This window comes from Geospiza fortis, unplaced genomic scaffold (genome assembly GCF_000277835.1).
Source record: "Geospiza fortis unplaced genomic scaffold, GeoFor_1.0 scaffold188, whole genome shotgun sequence".
Taxonomy (NCBI): domain Eukaryota; kingdom Metazoa; phylum Chordata; class Aves; order Passeriformes; family Thraupidae; genus Geospiza; species Geospiza fortis.
In genome coordinates, this window is record NW_005054337.1 from 592,284 (window position 1) to 612,979 (window position 20,696).

General features: G+C 41.2%; 1 protein-coding gene across 1 annotated transcript in view; it reads right to left on the reverse strand.

The window, feature by feature from the left end:
- The window catches only part of DIDO1 (death inducer-obliterator 1), a 35,659-nt gene that overhangs the window by 1,881 nt on the left and 13,082 nt on the right, over positions 1 to 20,696 (reverse strand). The window contains exons 7-16 of the mRNA XM_031057984.1: positions 14,540 to 14,987; positions 13,508 to 13,667; positions 12,962 to 13,078; positions 12,658 to 12,762; positions 12,078 to 12,213; positions 11,395 to 11,941; positions 10,406 to 10,559; positions 9,329 to 9,418; positions 8,517 to 8,712; positions 1 to 3,195 (exon numbers count right to left, since the gene is read on the reverse strand). The exon at positions 1 to 3,195 is cut by the window's left edge and continues 1,881 nt beyond it. Coding sequence (XP_030913844.1) covers positions 1 to 3,195; positions 8,517 to 8,712; positions 9,329 to 9,418; positions 10,406 to 10,559; positions 11,395 to 11,941; positions 12,078 to 12,213; positions 12,658 to 12,762; positions 12,962 to 13,078; positions 13,508 to 13,667; positions 14,540 to 14,987 — 5,148 coding nt within the window. The remainder of the gene's footprint in view (positions 3,196 to 8,516; positions 8,713 to 9,328; positions 9,419 to 10,405; positions 10,560 to 11,394; positions 11,942 to 12,077; positions 12,214 to 12,657; positions 12,763 to 12,961; positions 13,079 to 13,507; positions 13,668 to 14,539; positions 14,988 to 20,696) is intronic.

Consider the following 20,696-nt stretch of genomic DNA (forward strand, 5'->3'; position numbering starts at 1 on the left):
CCCGGCTCCGATCCCGGTCCCTGTCTTTCTCTCTGTCGCGATCCCTGTCTCTGCTTCTCGATCGCTCTCTATCACGTCTTCTGTAAGAGTCCCTCTCTCTGTTTCTTGTCCTATCTCGGTCTCTGCTTCTTTCCCAGTCCTTACCCCGCTCTGAATCCTTGTCTCTATCTTTGTTTTGGCTCCTATCTCTATTTTTATCCCACTCCTTCTCTCTGTGTCTCTCCCAGTCCCTGTCTCTGTTCCAGTTTCTGCCACGGTCTCTTTCCCAAGGTCTGCCATGTTCTCGATCCCTTCGCCTTTCCTCAAAGCCTCTACCTTGGCGATTATCTCCTTGTTGAAGCTCTTGCTGATCCAAACCCTTATCTTTATTTCCTCCCTCATATCTCTCTCTCTGTCTGCCCTCAAATGTCTGGCCTCTATAGTCAGGATTTTTGCCTTCTCGGAAGTCAGACGTGGGCCACTGTCCTTCAGACTCAGGTCCTTGTCCAGACATATTGGAAAGAGATGCAGATGGTCCACCTTCCTCCCACATCTCTTTTCTGTGAGATGGATGGCTTGGAAGGTCCAGGAGTGGTCTTGGGGGTGGTTTCATCCCTTGTGGTGACTGACCCTGGTAATGAAATCTAGAAGGAGGTTCATCTTCTTCTGGAAACATTGGAGGTGTGCCTCCTCTTGGTCCTCCAAACTGATGTGGTCCTGGACCTCTCTGGTTGGAAAATCTGGGTGGTGGGCTCCCTCTCCGTTCTTCATATGGCTGTGGCAAAAGTCCCCTTGGACCAGGCATATGATTTGGAGCTGGACCTCTCTGCCCTTCAAATTGATTTGGGTGAGGTCCTCTTGGTCCCCCAAAATGACCTGGGGCTGGACCTCTTGGCCCTCCAAACTGAGGGCCTCCTCTCTGTCCTTTAAACTGACCTGGTGGGGGTCGTCTTTGACCTCCATAAGGAAAAGGTGAAGGTCCTCTGTTTCCCATAAACTGGGGGGAATCTGGTCCTTCAAACTGCCCTGGAGGCCCCATCATTTCATCATATTGGGAATCTGAGTATTCCATTTGTTCCATGTGAGGGTCCCTATGATCTTCAAAATGAGATGGTGACATTCCTCTTGGACCACCATGATAAGAAGGAGCAGGGCCCCTATTATCACCAAAAATAGGTGGTCCATGCTGTGCAGAAAATAAGGAAGGAATGGGACCCTTTTGACCTCCAAATCTTCCAGACTGAGGTCCTCTTTGCCCATCATTATTCGGAAAACCGTGCTCTTCAGAGAACTGTGGTGCTGGCCCTCTAAAATTAGGTCCATGAGGTCCTCCAGGTGCGTTGAGCATCACTGGAGGTCCCCCTTTCTGCCCAGACATGGAAAAGGCTCGGTTTTCCTCAAAGTGCTGTGGGGGAGGTCCACCCTCACTCTGAGCTGGTGCAGATTCAGTTTGTTCTACAAACTGATGAGACTGAGGATTTCTTTGTTCATCATATTGCACCGATGAAAGACCCATCTCTGGTTCAAAGTGTCCAGCTGCCTTTTCCTGCTGAGGAAACATTGTATTTGAGAAGGAATCCCTTCCCATTGCTTCCTTTGACTCATTTGACCATGACACTTGATGCATATCTTGCAAAGATGGGCTGTCATTTGATGTGGAGAAATTAGGCTGAAAAGATGTACTTGGTGGGGTTGGAAGCAGCACTTTACGTATAGGTTTGGAAGCAGAAGGATCTCCAGAAGCTGGTTGACTCAAGTTTTCCAAAGTAACTTGAATGGTGTGTTCAAATTTGCTGTTAGACGTCTCTTTCTGGGGCACCGTAGATGTCTGTTCACTTGAAACCCAATTATCAGCAGTAAAACCAGGCTGAGTAGTGGAAATTAAAGCATTATCTTCTTTACCAAGTGAAGTCTGCAAAGCATTTGGAAAACTTGCTGGAGCAACTTCTCTTGTGGCTATCTCATTCTGTACTACCTGTGGCTTTATTCGAGAATCAGCACTGTCATTCTCTGTCACCATCCTTCGAGCCTGTCGAGGATCTCTGTTCTGCCTTGGATCACAGCTCTGGTTTAAAACTTGTGCTTGCTGATTTAAAGATGAAGGTAAATCTACTTTTTGTGTAGCTTGCTGGTCTTGATGGAATAATTCAGGCTTCATTAGGGAAGCTTTTGCTGGTGGAGGTGACATTAAAGCATCAGACACTGAAAAGTGAGCCATGGAAACACCAACAGCTGCTCTTTGTTGTCTGAGGGCTTCTTCTTGTTCCTCTAGCTGCCTTTTCTGTTCTTCTATTTGTTTGTTTAATTCTTCCAACATTTTTTGCTGTTCTACCAAGGAGGAGGATGCAGATAAATCAGACACAAAAGAAGCAGACACTTCTGAAGAACTGCTTTTACTGTCTGTATACATTTTGTTGGGTAAATCATCAACAGTAACTTTTGCTTCTTCCAAGATAGTTTCATCCTCTGGATCATAGGCCTCATCCTCTAGTTCTGCTGTAGTAGATGGCTTTTCCACACTGTAGCTTTTGTCACTCTCACCAGTCTGCATTTCAAAGGCTTTCTCTGGACCATATTCTTCCTCAGGATCATAAGGTCTGTCATCCTCCTCCTCTTCTATGGCTTTGTCCTTGGACATCTGCCCAAACTGCTGCACAATGGGGTCCAGCAGAGGAACCGCTGACATCCCACTATCTGCCGCAGCTTGACTTTCCTGACTGGAAGACTGAACAGTTCCAGAATCCTTGGCAAGAGGCTCAAAAGTTTTCTTTTTCCCAAAGAGGGTCTGCAGGATGTGTTCAAGAGGCGTGGCAGTTTTTGAGGACGAGGAGTGCGTGGCAGTGCTGCTTGCAGGAGCAGCTGTTGAAATCGGTGGGGTCACAGTGGTTGTGGGGCCACTTTTAATGGAGGACAGTATTTTCAACACTGAAGGTGTCACTGCCGAGGTGTCTGGAATGGGAAGTGGGGGTGGAGGTGGAGGAGGAGATCCAGGTGGTGTTGTACTCATGGTGGAGTCTCCTGAATAAAGTGTGTATTTTGGAGTTTTCTTCTCTTGTGAAGCTGGAGGCCCTTTAGAGAACAGGGATGGTTCGGCTTCCTCATGGGCTTGAATTCTGCTTCGTTTCTCCTCCATTTTTTCTGTCTCAGTGGCAGGACGTTTCCCTTTCTGACAGATAACCAACCCAAGGATTAAATTTGGCCGAGATGATTCAAGACCTGAAAGAGAACACAAAGATTGTATATGTAAAAATCTGATTTTTAATGATGCTTTCAGTAGAAAACTATTATTTTACAAAGTGGCAGGTACAAAAGTCATAAAGGTAACAGTTTTCTAAATTCCATCAGGCCTATTAGCAATTTTCATTAGTCCACAAGCATATGCATTTGCATTTCTTACTTTTTAAATGTATTTATACATAAGTTTAGAAGTTTAAATTCCTTCCTCTATATTTTTAATAAAGGGTGGCAGCACCAGGCATCATTGTTAAAGTGTTTCTGCAAAAGTTCAAACCGAGGCAAATTGTTATTTTTGTATCTTTACATTGTTTCTACTGTTCAACTACCCCCTCCTCTCCTCCAGAAAAAGCAAATATTTACACTTAGTTGGCAAATATACACAGAGATACTGAAAAGTGAGAAAACTTGGACTAAACATTGCTATATTGTTATATAATCTGTGCTAAAAGTCCACATTGACACCAATCTATAAACATTTTGTCTGTCTCCAAGTTAAACAAACACCAATAATGGCAAAAAAAAAGATCACATCAAAAAGCGTTTAGAAACAATGTTAAAAAGTTGCAATTACTCCCAGTTTGTTGCGGGTTTTTCCAGCCAGACGTTATTTTAAGAGGCCAGAGAAGCAGGGAAGCTGGGGATGTCCCAGACAAGCCCAGGAGATGTGTTTGGTTGGGCCAGCACCTGCTGTGGGGACGAGAAGGCCTTGGAGCTGCTGGGCACAGGGTGGGAATCAGGCCTTGGTAGGTCAGTAAAAAACACCCTGAGCAGAACTGGTCCTTTGTGAAGAGCTTCAGACTCGAAGGAGAAGTATATCCACAAATGATAAGAAAGTTTCAGACAAAGAGGAAAAATGCAAAGGGCTGTAGGTCTGTCTCCTGTATTTTTTCCTCCTACATGCACAGTTCCACTGGCAGACAAACATGCCTAGAATGAAGGGCAGGGACTAAATCCTTTAACATACAGTGGTGGCAAATGTAGAAAATCTTTTTCACTTCTGGACTAAATGGCCTTTAAAAGGCCCTCATTTAAGTACACTGTCTTCCCTATATGTGCCATTAGTTATGATTTCTATTCAGCAGGGAAGCAGTAATATAGAAACATAAACTAAAAAATAAAAAAAAAAAATGAAATAAAAGCTAATATTGAGAAATCAAAGATAATACTCATTGTGAATAAATGGCAATGTGAGAGTTCTGACCTATGTTGACCCTTCTATTCAAGATCCCATAAGTAGAAGATTTCTATATATATGTTCCTTGTTCTTATTACACCAACTTCTCACTAAGCAACAATTTTTAATATCTAATTATTAGCACCAAAACCCTTTTCATGCCAACACAACCCCCAAACCCCACAGTAGCAGATACATTCCATTAGCAAACCATATCACACATACATTAATCAGGTTAAACAACTCAGAAGTTTTACTGGGATTCCTAAATTTACCGTCTAGAGAGTAAAACACATCAGCTGTTTTCCTAAATTTATGTTAATGAATAACAACTCCCCAGTTGGTGGGTGTTGACCAGTGCAGAGCATTTCACAAGCAGTTCACCCAGAAACTGCCAGTAGGCATTTGTTGTTCTGCTGTTGTTAAATGTTTTGATTACCAAATTTCATGCAGAGACTTGTGATTTATGCAATTAGTCACAATGAATTTCAAACACTGAATAACTGAAATAAACAGGTGTCAAAAATCCATCAGGCAGGATATCTAATAAACAGCAATTACTGAGAAATCAGGTTTGAATTCCTGTAAGAAATAGAGATCAAGTCACTAATTAAAACAGGGTAAAATTTTAATACTCGTCCAAGGCAAAAAAATTCCAGCAGCAAGTTAACAGCATTAGTTATAAATTATCATGTTTAGAATTTAGTCATCATAGAGTAAATCCATTAAAATGTTACATTTTGATACTGGAATTTTACACAAATATTAGAAATTTTGCCTAATCTGACTTCTACACTCAGTTCTGAGAGATCAAGTCCTACACGATTCCTTCAATGAAGACACATGGTCAGAGCAGCTTTCAAAGGCCACAGCCCTGTTCTATCTCAATATCCATAAATAGGTTAAGTGCCTAATTTTAGGAACAACAAAATGTTGACTGCAGTCTGCCACTACTGCTAAATGACTGCCTTTCACAAACACAGGCTTTAAAAGTGCTGCAAGCTGTGCTGGCAGAGTTAGTAGTTTTCAGTGCTAAATTATTTATAACAGTTATTATCCTATTATGCATTTGAAATCCCCAGTCTGGTTTTATTGAGTTACTTCCTGTAACTAAAGCCAATAAAACAGGATCTACTAAACACTAGTATTGAATTAATATTTACTTTCCTTGGCCTTAAATACATTTTTTCATTAGATCAAGTTTACCATATTTATATGGTGTATATTGGCCCCATCTTTCCCTGTGAGCAGCAGCTGGTAAAATCTGACCTGTACTGTTTAAGACACAGCTTCTGCCTGTCCCTGACAGACCCAAGGGAGGGACTAAGCACACCTGTGGTGAATTTTAAACTGCAGAGGCCCACACAAGCCGTTATCTGTATCTTATCAATGCTATTTAAATATCTGTCCCAATTAATCATGAGAGCAATTGACAATTGCCATCAGATTTGAGCCCCCTTAATTCAGAGCTACAGATGGCTCCCAGCACTGTGACACTGCTCCACGTTCAGGCTCCTCTGCTGAGTGGAACTCAACGGCACAGAAACTCAGGTTTGTAATGCCGTGTTCCTCTGCTGCTGCTGCTTTTCCTAATGAAATCTGCTCAGCTGAACACAACAAACTCCATTCACAGTTCAGGCAAAATTTTGGTGCATTTGTTTTTTAAAAACCATTCCAACAGCATGAGGAGATTTCATGCCTTTGTATTTTATGAAAACTCACAGTTCCTATAGCAAACTTCCAAAAGACATACCAGCACTTGTGGAATATTTGCTGATATATATATATGTATGTCTGTTTTATTAAAATTCAACTACACAATTGTTACATTCCCATCACCACTAAATCCCTCAATAAATCACTTTCTATTAGCAATTAAGTCTGATTATACGACTTTTTACAACTGGAAGTGGTAATGTGTATGTGAAAGAGAGAAATAATTCACATACCGTAAACCACTGCAAAAGGACAGTGCAGAAGAGCCCATGACACATAAGATCTGGTAATAAATATCTGAGTTAATAAATGTAAATCAGGATAACCTTCCATTTTCCTGTGATTTTAAGCTGCCCACGTCAAAGTTTTCTGCAGATCTTCTAGGTACTAGTGCAGTCCTCAGTTGTGTTCCAACTCCAATCCATCAGAAAACAGGAGAAATTCCTAATCCATACGTGCCTGATGGAACTGGCTGACACAGCTGGAATATCTTCTAACTAGGATTTCTGGAGCGGCAGGGCTTGATTGTCCTCTCCCTCCTCCCCCCTCAGCTCATATTTATCTAAATATGAAAAACCATCTAAAGGCAATGCTTTTCCAGGCTTTGCTAGGCTCTACTGGAAGGCACACGATTAAATTTAAGGAGACAATGACCACGTTCCACAAAATATTTTTATTGATTGTGAAAGAAAGAAAACACAGTAAATTCCATTAGATGTCATTAAAAAGGTGTGGATTACATGCTGTGGTTTTCATACATACACAAAACAAGAGGAACAGCTTACCTGATTCTTTTCATCGCTTTTAAAACACAACACAGCTTAGCACAGCTGCAATAAAGGCTGCCACAGGAGTTTCCAACAAGTGTTACCTGATGGCAGAACTCTTTAGTGAATCTTCTGTGAAACTGTTCCATCTCATGGCCCGCCTGCCCTTCGAACCTTGTTCCTGCTAACTTTTAATCTACTTGGCCTACAGTTATGTCCATTTGAAAACCTGACTTATAAAATTTGCCTCCATGAACACCTGCAGATGAGACCTGAACTTGTTCTGAACAACTCCTTCCAGCTTTGAAATACTTGTGCACTTGAAACTCAGCAAAACCAGTCTGATATTAAAAATATCTCTTACTAGTAGTAAAGTTTGGCTACATTTGCCAACCTTCAATCCAAGGTAAAAAGTTTCATTTGAAATGAAACCCATAATGGAGAAGTAAAAGAAGTGTAGAACACAAAGCTGGTAGCTATTGCCTAAAAACAATCACCTAGTCTGTGCACTGTTCAGGGACAGATAAAAGAGATTTGAAGTGTATGAGAAAAATCTTGTCTGGGGATGCAGAGCAAGTGCCTTTGGCCATCTCATGGAGGAAGGGACATGAGATCATGATGCTCCAGTTGTGGAAAACCTGTCCCAGCCACTGTTGCTCCTGCATTCAAGCTCTGAGAGTGCTTTATTGAGTTTTGTGCTACACTTGTATCTGAGGAGCAGATCTCAGTCAGCCCCCAGAAAGGTGAGCTCCTTGTTGCTTGTTCCGTACCTACCATGCAGTGCCAGCCATGGCCACGACAACGCAGTTCTGCCTTCACTGCAGCCTGCAGCTCTTCAGCTTCCCAACCTGGTATTTGCTATAAAACCTACATCCTTCTTTGGAAACTAAGCATATGCATCTCCTTATCCTTAGATGAAGATGACTCCAAATTTTGTAGAAGGGTGTTTCACAGCTGAATTCATTCTCAGTGTTTCCGTCACCATGTTCGACATGGGGCAAACTCACCAAACACTATTACAGGTAATTTTATCTAAAGATAGAAGAATCTAACCCTAAGGAATGGGTCCCTTTCTCCCCAAAGGACTGATTTTCTGAAGCCAGTGATTTGACTAGTTTGATCCGAGTAGAACAGAACATTTCAAACACCTCTTACCCCATACTGCATGTACAGATTAACTCAGCATGGACAGTGAGAATGCAGTGGAAGCACCAGAAATGTTACCTGTGTCTTCACTCTAACTTCTTGACTCCTCTGTAGTATAAGTTTCCTGCTTGAATTAAGTGATGGTGAATGGCTTGTAAAGGTCTAGGGTTTGTGAATTTAGGAGTTGCTGATAATAGGGTGAGAGTTTTTTGTGGTTTTGTTTGTTTTTTTTAATAGAGCGGCTGTTCCACATGCTTGATTTTGCATGTAAACTCATTCTCTTAAGACATATGAGCATCTTGTTAGAAAGACTAAAGTTTGGACAATTTTATCTTAGCAGAGTTTGATTTCCAGTTTTTCCCTAATTAGGTATTTTAAAATTGGTTTTATATAAAAAATTTAACTAATGATTACATTAAATATTCAACAACTTGTCTCAGATTGCCTTTTGTTTTGTGATTTTACCTAGCATTGAACCTCCCCTGTTTTGTGCTTACCTGGTCCCTCAAAGGGCAAGAGTTTGGAAGGAATTGGGTCCTTAGAACTCAGGGGGATCAGGTAGAGATCCTTGACATGTCTGTTGTTATTAGCTACAACACCAAAACGACCACGACTGCTAAAATAGGAGTAGAGAGAGATATAGGCAACTTCTTCTTCTTCTGTTGCGGGATGGAAACGAATCAAACACAACTCCTGGAATACAAAAGCAGAGTGGAAAAATTCAACCTGCAACATACCAGCAAATGAAATGGTAAAGGGCAAATTCCAGAGGTAAAATAAACTGCACATTTATCACTCCAACTATGCCTTCAGGACAACACTCTAGATTTAAGAGACTACTGCTGTTCAATTTGCAACATTAAAATAGAATTAGGTTTGTCATTTTCAGAAACCCAAATTACTTGTGTCTTACATCAAATTGAATGGCTTGAGGCTCAAATGAAAAAGAAATGGAAAATTCTTAGTTTCATGTTTTTCTCTATAATGTCTATAATTTTTTCATCTCTGAAGTGGTTTTAATACTAAAATACATTAAATTATAAGTTCCTTTTTTTAATATTTGAACTTCAATCTTCAGTATTTCAGTTAGAAAATAGTTTGAATATTTAACTACTGTGCAGGAAATAGAGATCAAGGTTTACAGCTCAATAAACACATTACTAAAATAATTTCAAAGAAGTGGTTTAGGTAATTTTCCATGTGTGATCTATGTCAGTATTTGCTGTTAATTACCCTATATTATGAAAAGTTGTCATTTTACATTGCTGTCTATTTCTTCTGGGTTTTCCAAAGGATTTTAAGTGAATACCTTAGAAAGCGAAGATTTGAGTTTGCCAACATAATCCCAGACTGTCTTCGGTGAGATCCTCCCACCAATGTGAATTGTGTCAGGTAAATCCTAAACAAGAAGTATTACATGGTAGTGTGAGAAAAACCAAAAATTAAAACCAAAAAAGGCAGTGCATGTTGCCCCATCCCAGTAGCCCAGTGGATAGTTAAATTTTAGTAGACTTTTGTACATATGTTTTTAAATTCAGACAGGCTATTCCTAAATTTGGAGGTGTTTAATTATGGCATGTGACCAAAGGCCATAGGATACATGGAACAGATACACACCCCAAACATGGAGAGCAGCAACACATCAAATAGTTCTGTATGCCCATTACTGGGATTTTCAGGGAAACTATAATATACATATATATTGGCTTTTATAGGGAAGCTGCTATCTGAAATACAGCTTTCCTCCACATTTGCAGTGACCCCAAGTCATCTGAATTCTGGTGAATTTCCTGTCATGAGGACAGTGAAACTCTTTTCAGCAAAAGCAGTACTCAGAAGAACAAGCAAGCCTACTAAGTCCTAAACCATTCATTTGTAATTGAAAATTCCTAAGTCATCTAAAATACCCTTGAGAGAAAAAAAGAGAAAGAAAAACCTTGCTTCTGTCTCATTATTTGAATGTACAACCTCTCAGAACAGTATCATCCAACTGGTTTTACTTGAAAATTAGTAGCAAGGATGATACTTTTCATAAACAGCTGAACAGAAATTTCTAACAGATCACATCAGAGACCCATCTAGCTTGAGAACAGAACAAGGCACACACTTTAAAACACTGGGTCCTAAACAAGGAAGCTGGTGTAAAGCCATTATTCCATGGTAGATCCTAACATATACTGAAACACGTTCAAAGACATTAGAATTCCTCACATATTTGTGAGGAATTTTTAAAAGGCTGAGTTTTTTCCTTGAGCTACTTTTCCTATTACTACAAAGATGTCATTTACCACTGCTCCAGCTCTAATGTAACTCTATAAACACACAGTGCCCCCAGCCTTTCTAGCACCAGGAACTGCAGCACAGACCATTCCAGACACACACACACCTCACTAAGATAATCAAAGCACCCGGAGACTGGATAGGCTTTAGTGACAAATTTGGCCACACTCTGCATGTTAATAAATCCTTTCCAAATGGTGTTGAGACGAGAGAGAAAGAGGGAAGTGTCGCTGTCCTGAGGTGAGCGAGGCTCTGAAGCACTGCAAAACAAATCCAAACAGAAAGGTTACCAAATGCCTATGAGGATGGGCCCTTTATTTTAAATTTTCTTCCCTCCTATTGATCAGGTACTTTCTTTTGAATAAGTAACAACATTTTTACTAGATGCTTTGTTAATGTTTTCCATTAACCTGGTAACAGTTAAAAAAGCAAGGAATAGCAGAAAATACACTCGTAGCTGCAGACAGGCAAAGAGATGTCAAAAGGTATGACTTTTATAAAACCAATTATAGACTTCTCACTGATTAAATAAACAATATCCTTTTGAAAACGACTCTGAAGTAAAAGAACTTGCTATGAATAAAACTATTTTAACTGTAATTGCAAAAGGATATACTCAGCAATAATTATTTTTACTATTGTGTATACTCAGAATGTGAAAGAAATCCACTTCCTTTCAAGCTGACCAATTTGTTAATTTGAATTTGTACTTAGATGCAACAGTACTTTAATACAGGATGAAAATCTGGGAATACCTCTATGCAATCTCTCCCATGCACTGTCTTTCTAGATATTAATGTATATTCAGACTTCTAAGTCTGCACGACACCCTCAAGTTTTATTTCTCTGCTGTAACATTGTAGAATCTTTGTTGATACTCTGTGCATCTGTTGATGCACACACTGATGCTCTGAAAACTTTACCAAGCTAGAGAAAGCAAATGAGGAGAGATGGCATTTTAAAAATGTGAATCAGGCTCCCTGAACTTTAAACCTCAACAAGCCTTTTGGCTGAAGAAAAGAGAACAGGATATGGGACACATGGGAATCTGCAGAGAGCCACAGGAGGGATGTGGCAGCTGCTGAGGATACGCACTTGATGTTGGGTGACTGATGAACTGCCAGGTATCTGGGATCTGGTGAGGAAGAGGGTTTGGTTAATATTGATTTGGGGACAGTCATAACTGGTTTGGAAGTCTCCTGTTTGGTTTCCCCCGTGGAGGCTTTGTCAGCTGCGGGCCCAGGACGCAGGGCTGGGGTCACAGTCGCAGAGGAGCTGCTCATGGCTGTCCTGGGGTCTCTGCCAGAAACTGTGACGGTTGTGACAACAGGGCCAGCACAGGAGGCAGCGACAGCAGAGACCTCTTCAGGTACAGCAGAGTCTGTGCTGTTCTGGCTCTGGCTTGTAGGAATGTAAGTCCCTTCTGTGGTTGGCTGGGAAACTGTTTCTGCTGCCGGTTCAACATCAATTTCCATTGCGTCATCAGCGACGGGCTCTTTGTCAGGCTCTGCTGCCGGGGCTGCTGCAGGACTCTCATACTTGGCCTGCACTTCTGGCTTTGATTTCAACTCTACTTTCTTAGCAGAAGGACCTGTCTTCATCTTCTTAGCTGGTATCTCATCTTCTGATGCTGAAATCTGACCTACAGATTTATATCAAGCATTTTTGATTAGTATTAATAGTAGTTTGGAGAAACTATTTCAAAAAAACAAATAAACTAACAACACTTAAATAACAGTTCTTTCACTTTGCCCAAGGTGAGGATTCTCAATAAATACCTGTACAGATTTTACAGTTCAGGTCAAAAAGATGGGCTCGATGCTGACTTGTTGTATCCTTCAACATGCTGCTAAAAACATCTAGAGAAGGAGGACTGTTCAAATTGGGTGCAGTTCGGGTTGACTCCTGCTGTTCCTAAAAGTAATTAAACACAAAAAATATCACAGCTGATCATTAACTTCAACAATAAAAAAATACTTGTAAAACTGTTCATTCAGTTTTTTAAAAGAATACATAAAATCCTTGCTTGAAACATATCATGTTAGATGGAGTTATCACATGATATGTGTCCAAATTTCAAGCCACAGTGCTTTTAAAGTAGAGCTCATGTTCAGAAAGAAAAGATTTTTCTGCAAATTGACATCAAGGGCTGAAAAGTATATAGCATTTTTGAAGTGCCTGCAAAATACCATTATCACTGGTTGTTGCAGTCCTTCACACTTGAGGAATGCTCATAGCACACCCAGTCGGTAAATGATGTCCCCGCAGTTCAGTGAAACAATCTGCCCAAATGTGAAGCCCTAACTGCCATTGCTCCCCCTCCACATCCTCATCTGAAGGAACAGCCCCAGCACTCACATCAGAGTCAGATACTGGTGGAGAATCCTCCATATTGACAGCAGGCACATGTTCCCGTTTTACAGCTGTTTTCTTGATTTCGTGAGATTTGCTTCTTGGCTCCACCTAGAAAACAAAACAGTGTTGGTAGAAGCTCCATACATTTATTTTACTCTGTACTTTGCTATCATTTGGTATGTGGTAGGGAAGAAGTGTATTGAAACTGAGTGCTATTAGTATTTTGTTAGGAAGAAAATGGTGCATTAATGTATAATGGGTGATAAAGGTTGGTACACACGGACATAGAGAAAAATATGTTACTTACTGCCTTAGCTGGTTTCTCTTTCCACACAGACAGTTCTTTAGATAAAAGTTCTTCTGGCTTCATTCTCACCAGTTTTGACAGGGAGATTTCCTCACGAAGGACACGATGGAAAAGTCCCTGAAAACAGAAGATACTTTTGCCATGCTGAAGGGAGCCTGCTCAGGTAACTGACAATATTAACAGAGCTGGGCAGGCAAAACTTGCTCCAATTTCTTAATTCTCTATTAAGAATACCACCTACTTATAAGCAAATTTGGAAAAGTGCAGCAATCAGAAATCAGGGATGAAATAAACTCCAAGTATAATAAATACATCACATCAAATGCTCAAATTGTATAAATACCAATCACCAACTAAAGTAGGCTTTGAATTTCTACTTAGATAAAAATATCATTAAAATGCTCAAATGGCTTTATAATAACATTTTATCATTTAATTCGTAAGTCTCTATTTTGAAACTCCTAATGTTGAGGGTAGAGTCTGACAGACCATTCAAGCCCAAAAGCACATTTCTATACAAGTTTGCTGTTTAAGAAAATTCCAAACCTGGTTTTTGGGGTCCTTGAGATTGAACATGATGCTACGGTATTTGCTCTTGTATCTGTTGTCTGTCACTTGGAACAAATTAAACATCTCCTTCTCAATGTTGAGTGCCACTTTCCCTACTTCACTCTCTGTCATGACCAGGTCATCACTGTCATTGACTCTGTTGCAAACAAGAACAGGAATGTGTGGTTACATTAGGGGTAAATGGTTTGGTATGGTCACAAAAAATAAATTTTTCAAACCTGATCTCAACTGCTCCTCACCTAGGAAGGGCTTGAGACTCCTTTCAATGAAACCTCAAAGCCAAAGTCTATCTCAGGATCTTGAACTCTGGCAAACTGTAATTACTGCCTGCAGATGGCCATGGACAACACAGCTTTGAGACTCCTGCTTATGGCACTGCCACCTGGAGTTTCTCTGCCACGAGTGACACAGGGAGCCCAAGCACCTGAGTTTCAATCCTTGATTCCCCACTGTGACCTGGATTGCTTTTACAGAGACAATACCAGAGGGCAGCGCTCTATGGCAAGTCTTTATGGTTGGCATTATCTTTAATAATTATTGTGGGAAAATCTGCATTTTTTGGTGTTATTTTTTTCCTGTCCTACGTGATAGCTGTCTGTTGACAAGAATTTCTTGTTGTTGATTTTCATGTTGGGACAGGAGACGATTTCTCCTTCAGTGAGTTTTAACTATGGTATTTCCTGTACTATGTTCCCTACAACTCTAAATCTCCAGACTTTAAATCTCAAAGCACCTGCGTTATAAATGCTTCTATGTTGTGATTTAATCCTTCTACTGTAATTGTCTCAATATAAATGGAATAGTGAGGTTTCTTTTTATAAAAGCTTTATCACATGTAATTTATTTTCTATCAAGAATTTTTATTTCAAATATAAACCTGAGATGATTATTCCCTTGTAGTAATTTGTTGCATAAATTCAATCCCTCAAAATTCCTTATCAAGACAAACTAAACTCTCCATGCTACTTCTAGGTGCAGCTTCCTATATAAAGTGTTTTGAATTCCCACCTCTTCCATAAAATTTCTTTCAGGGATCGTCGAATATTCTGTCGGATCTGAGAGTTGGGCTGTGACTGGGCAGGACTGGCTGAGGCTTTGGCTTGACTACTTCCAGCTGCTGCTGACATGGAAGACAGTGAAGGCTTTTTGAGTCCCCCACTCAAACTGGAAGACGGAGCTGCTTTCTTGGCAACTGATGAGCCATGAGAGAGAGGTGCCTGTTTGGAAGGAACACTGCCTGACGAAGGCCAAGGTTTCTTGGGAATCACACCTTTGAAACTTCCAGCAGGTTTCAGTGGTGGTTTAGTTAGTGAGGTGTTGGAATAGGATGGAGGCTTCTTTGAAGGCAGATTTTTGGGGAGAGAAGAGGGCTGTTTCTCCAGGATAGTTACCACAGCCTTCTTCGGTGCTGATGTGGACTCTGCTCGGTCTTCGTTCCTTTTCTCTTCCCTTTGAGCTGTTAAAACAAAGATGAAAATACAGAATTAAATGTTTAACTTTATAACTTCATATTCATGAAGACCTAATACCAATATATAAGGAAAAATCAGTGAAATACCATCTCCAGTGAATAGCAGTTTAAGCTATTTTATCCCCACTTGCCTTGTTGAAAGTGATTTTTAAAATCATGCCATGGCTGACTTGTTTGTTGAAAAATTTTGTGCATAAGAAAAATGGAGGGGGGGGGGAAGGCACCACCTTCAAAGATTCCTGAGTGGGATTTCATGGTTAAGCTTTAAAATCAACCCAAATATTTACACATATAAAAAATGAAAATAATGAATACAATCCACGTGCCACATTTAAACAGAGAAAGTCTCATAGCACTTTACAGAACCAGTTAATTACAGAGGCTGACCCGATGACAAAGTCCATTAATTTAAAATTGTACTCATATTACCCTAAGCTGAGTATTACTGAAGTTTAATAAACCTATTCAGTTCCTAGCTAGAGTCTAGATTTAAAGAATATTTCAACATTAACACCGCAGTCAGGCTGTAGCCATCTAATTCTCACCATTCTCAAACTATTCCATTCATAATATTCAGTCTTCCATTGAAAATTCTAATGTTACAATAACTGATACACATATGCAAGAAAATTTATGAAGTCTAAGTAAAAGCTCTTGTTTTCACACCTGTAAAAGATATACTTGCACAGGATTTTAAAAGCAAATATGTTTTTAAATTGCATTTCATCTGTACCACCTTCTGGAACAGAAATGAACAATTCAACCCAGCAAAAAATGCCAAACCCCAAAACACACACATCCCTCTCATCCAGAATGTAATTTCCAAGACATCAAAGTGACAGTGGGCAAACACCAGCATATGGATCCTGAGAGCTCAAATGAGGATGGGTTCTGAGTACCAAACCTCAACTCCTAAAATAGAGTTGTTTCAAACCTTATTGAAGGTCTGTAGCTGTATCAGCCCACACTCCTCAGGTGCAATGTGCAGGACACCTCCTGGGCAACACCAGGAATTCCAGTAACTCTACCAAGGACCAGCTGGTCCCTCTTCACCTACCAGGTCTGTTCTGATGAGAGCAGAAATCACTGGAAAAGGTCTAAACTGTCCTGAGATTGACTTGATAGGGACCAAGCCCTCCTGAGGGGGCCTGGTTCAAAACACCCCACACATCAGCATGATTTCCCAATGTAATCATCCCTCAAAGTGCAGAAGATTTAGCATTGTTAAGGAACAAATGATACTACCTTATTTTGTGAAGAAATGGCCTTGCAAGTCTCTACATGCCTAGTGGAGACCAGCACTTCCCTGGACAGCAGCATGCACTTCCAGCAATGCCCTCTCATCCCCCTCCCTGCAACTGGCCCTCGGTGCTGGCAGCTTCCATGGAAACCAGTGGGAGATGAGCCAAGATACACCACAGGAACTGACCTTTTGGTAGCTGAAGTGCAAGGGTGTATGCTCAACTTCTGCTGGAACACAAGAAGCCAGAAGATGGATAGACACTCTATCTTGCAAAAGATATGTGTCCCCAGCTTTCTCCTAGAAGTATTTTACAACTAAGGAGGTTTTTTCTGAGCCAGCTTTAACTACTTGAAGTGTAAAACAAAACCCGCTGGCAAAGTACATTAAATCATTTCATAGGCTGTGATGATTTTGCTATAAATGAAATGCAATTATTACCCTCACATTACTCCCAGAGTTTTCCCTAGACTGGCCTTGATTTCTGTCTGACTGAGCAAGGGACACCTTCCATGTGACCCACAGTGTCTCTCTGTATGTCTCCCCTAATACTATTCCAGTTGTCAAGAGGACTCTGGCAATACCAGGAAGGAGGATGAGGAACATAAGGAACTATTGCTGATATGGTTGATTTGGTCAAGCAGGGTTCCCAGAATCCAAGAAGTAACTAGCCAACCTATTCCGAGGTCAATCTTGAAGAGACAGATGGCAAATGCCCAAAATATGTGCACTGGTAACACTGCAGGAACTACTCCCATTCTCTTTCTCCTGGTTTATTTATCTTCTGCACAGACCTGTACCTTTCCAGGCAGGTAGGACAGCAGCACACTCTGTGACCTGCCACAGCAAGGCAGGACAGAACAGTGGCTTGCGAAGTGACGGCAAAATTCAGTCCTCAGTATTAGAGGTTTAGTTCTTTGTGGTTACAGCAGAAGTATAACTAAATTTATTTTCAATCCCCTAATCACTACCTATTTAATGATTAGTTCAAAGTACTTAACAAAAACTACATTGATAGAGTAGAACATCAGCAGAACCAAGATGTTTTGTGTCCATCACATGTTGTGTCTATATAACAACTATACCCACACCAAACACCTTTCTGTTACAAGCAACTATATCACAGTAAGAATAAAGATTTGTAAAATAAATTAATAAATAAATAAAAGCTACTAGTACAAAGCTAGACTGACATTTCTGGGGCTGAAGGTCAGCAGTCTGTAAGGTCCAAGGACACACAGAGGCATCCCTTTAACTTGCCAGCTGACACCATGACTATTCTTAAGGTGTGTGATTTTTATGCTTCTTTAACCAACAGAAAACATGTAAATAGCTCCCCAGTATCATGCACACCTAACAGTTTCAAGCTACAATGCTGTTTTACACTAATTTCTAGTGTCTCCTTAGAACTTGTTGATCAGACATGGATGGCACAGATTCTTTATGTACTAATTCAGTCATAAGTGATTCTTCCAGTTCTCCAGAACTACCAAGGTCCTGTTCAAACTGACACTGTCCAATCAAGTGTGTGCAGGTTTTGATAAAGGATCCAGAATACTGAGATCCTCTGTACAAACAACCTGTGACATCTGTACATGAGACTAATCTAAAAAACCCTTTTACCCTGTTTTATAATGAGAAATCAGAAATTTTGTCCTATCAAGTTTTGGGTTTCAGTGTCAATGTGCTGTCCCATAATTCAGCTGAAGCAACTCACTGTGCATTACACAGGTCTTAGATCCAGGGGCAGCCAGTGGAGGGTGGGGAAGGAGCAGCACTGACTCTTGGAGTGGCAGCTCACTCTCCTACTGATCTATCGTCAACATGAGCACACCCCAAAGCTGACAGCACCTCCTGACAGGTATGGGAACATGGTAGGTGTCTGTTGGGAAGCACTAGAAGAAAAATGTGCTCTTTTCTGAGAGCAGCATGCCAACACATACGGAGCTTCACTTCTGAACAGATGCCAGAGCTGCTCAGCAAATGGATGAGACAGATCATGGAGCAGACATTCCCTCAGCCCATGATTTCCAAGTCCTTGGCCCTGCAGTCTATGGGCAGCATGAGGAGAAGGCACAGCCAATGCTACTGCACACGCTGGCCACTGTGTTTTATACCATGGCGGGTTTGGTCTTTTCATCAGTAGCTCCAGTACATCTATAATAAATGCCCGAAATCAAATTTAAAATAAAAAGATGAGGCAAGCACTGAACATCAGCCTATCCTACCTAAGAGATTAAAATGGAGTTTCACCACTGACAGTTTAGAATAAGGCATTTGGTGGTTTTTCTATTCACCTATTTAAAAAACCAGGTGAACCTCCCTGGCTTGACGTCAGAAACACAATTTAACAGTAATTCCTAATTGCCCCATTTTGTCCCATGGGCCACTTGTTAGGAGAGGAACAGGATCCTTACTGACTGGAGGGAGGCGTGGGCTGAAGAGACCGAGGTGCAGCTGCAGCTAATGAGCCAACACATTCCCAGGGTGAAACCCAATGAATCCTCTGGCAGAAAACTCTTCATTCCTCCCAGGCTTAATAAACTTGCTGTGCTCACTACAGACAGAACTAGAACCCCTCCCCTAAGGAAATTCCCCCTGCAGTTACACTTGACACTACAACACCCAGCTGGGAATGAGGCTTCTGCATGCAGACAGGACAGACCTGCCACAGCATCTGCTGGGACAGACGAGCCCGACAGTTCCAGGTATTTCTGAACCTCTCAACACGGTGTCTCAGCACTGCCAGGCCATTGTGGAGGCCCAATTAAGCAGGATTTCCACAGTGTAGGGCTGTTAACTTTGCATGAAGGATTTGCAGGCTGTACTTGTATCCCAGTCCCTCACCAACACCTGCAGGCTGGGTTTTATGGCACCAGCAGGTATATTATCCAAAGGAAACTGTATCTATTCCACACCACCAGCAGGTACCTTATCCAAAGGAAACTGTATCTATTCCAATCATTAAAGAATATTTCTGTATAGCATTTAAGTCTATTCTGGTTCTTTCCCTTTCCCTCTCCACCCAATCCTCCTTTGGAGTTAGAGCTTTTGAAATCCACTTCAAAACTAATCCCGATTTCTATATAAGATATCTCATTTGTGATGAGCTGTTTTGCTGAAACTATTACAGACTTCCAATTTTTAGATACTAGAAAAAATGTGCTATTCCTTTTCTCTGTATAGCTTTAAAAGTATTTAAATCACAGCTCTTCAAAAGAACTTTAATTTCTGGCTCTAGTTGATGTTAAAACTTTTAAATGCTGTGGAGATAAACCACAGGCTGTTACACCTGAAGAGCCCATTTCACAATGACTCCAGTAAAGCTGTTTTTTTGGTGGTTTTCTAAATTTAAAAAACATCACAGCTCCTCTTACAGGACATTGAAACACTTCTGTGCAATACATCTTGCAGCCACATAGAGTACCGTAATTTTCTCTACAGAATTAAGATTTTGGCATAAGGCTGTTCATACACCAGCACTACTGTCTCTGCTGTCCAATATCATGTTCATGTTTCCCCTGTGTTCTCTTCCATCTACATTAATCTACTTTCTTTCTCCAGGATAAAATTCCTTCAGGCAGTGTGAGGAGCCGATGGCTGTGTTGTGTCCAACTTGCACAGAACTTTCTGCAGTGGGAGCAGGACGTCAGGAACCCAGCACCTGAGGGGGCACTGCCCAGCAGAGGCAGCCCAAGCCTGTCTGGGTTTTACTGCTCCTTTTCAGACCTCTCTCTCATTACAATAGAGAGTTTTAGGGAAAAAACCAAAATCCCATAACTAACTTCAGTCTTAAGCACAGTAAATGAACTTCTACGGTACCAACAGTAAGAAAGCTGGTAATTAACATTTAACAGTAAATCTGTAAAATGCCACAAAATTAATAATGCAACATAAGCAGAGAACAGCCACTTGTGATCCACCTGCTCAAAATTGGTTCACATTTACTACTGCTCAATGTAGATTTTTATGCCTTTAGGGGGGAGAAAATCCACAGTGCGGCAGCAGTGCAGTAGTAATAGACCCATTAACACCTGTTAGAAAGTATTTACACAGCCAGTGTAAAGGCTGAGCAATTCCATCCTGACAAGAGCTGATTTCGAGACACCAGCATTGGCCCTTACACCAGCTGACAGGAACACAGGTGTGCAGAGCCCAGTGGAGCTATTCACCTATGCAGGACCTGCCCTGCTAGCGTTCTGGGTGTCACACAGACTCGGGCAGTGACCTCTGCCTCCAAGTCCCGCAGCTCCTCGGGCTCAGCCGCAGGTGGCTGCGGTGGCCGTCCCTGCGCCGTTGTCGCAGTGCTGCAGCTTCTCCGCTCTGAGCGGGGCAAGGTGAGGGCAGCCCAGGCTGCTGGCCTACGAGGGAAACACCTCACCCCTCTGCCAGTTGGTTAAAATTTTAGCAACCACATTTCCCCTCTGCATAATTGTTGGAGAGGACAGGCAGGA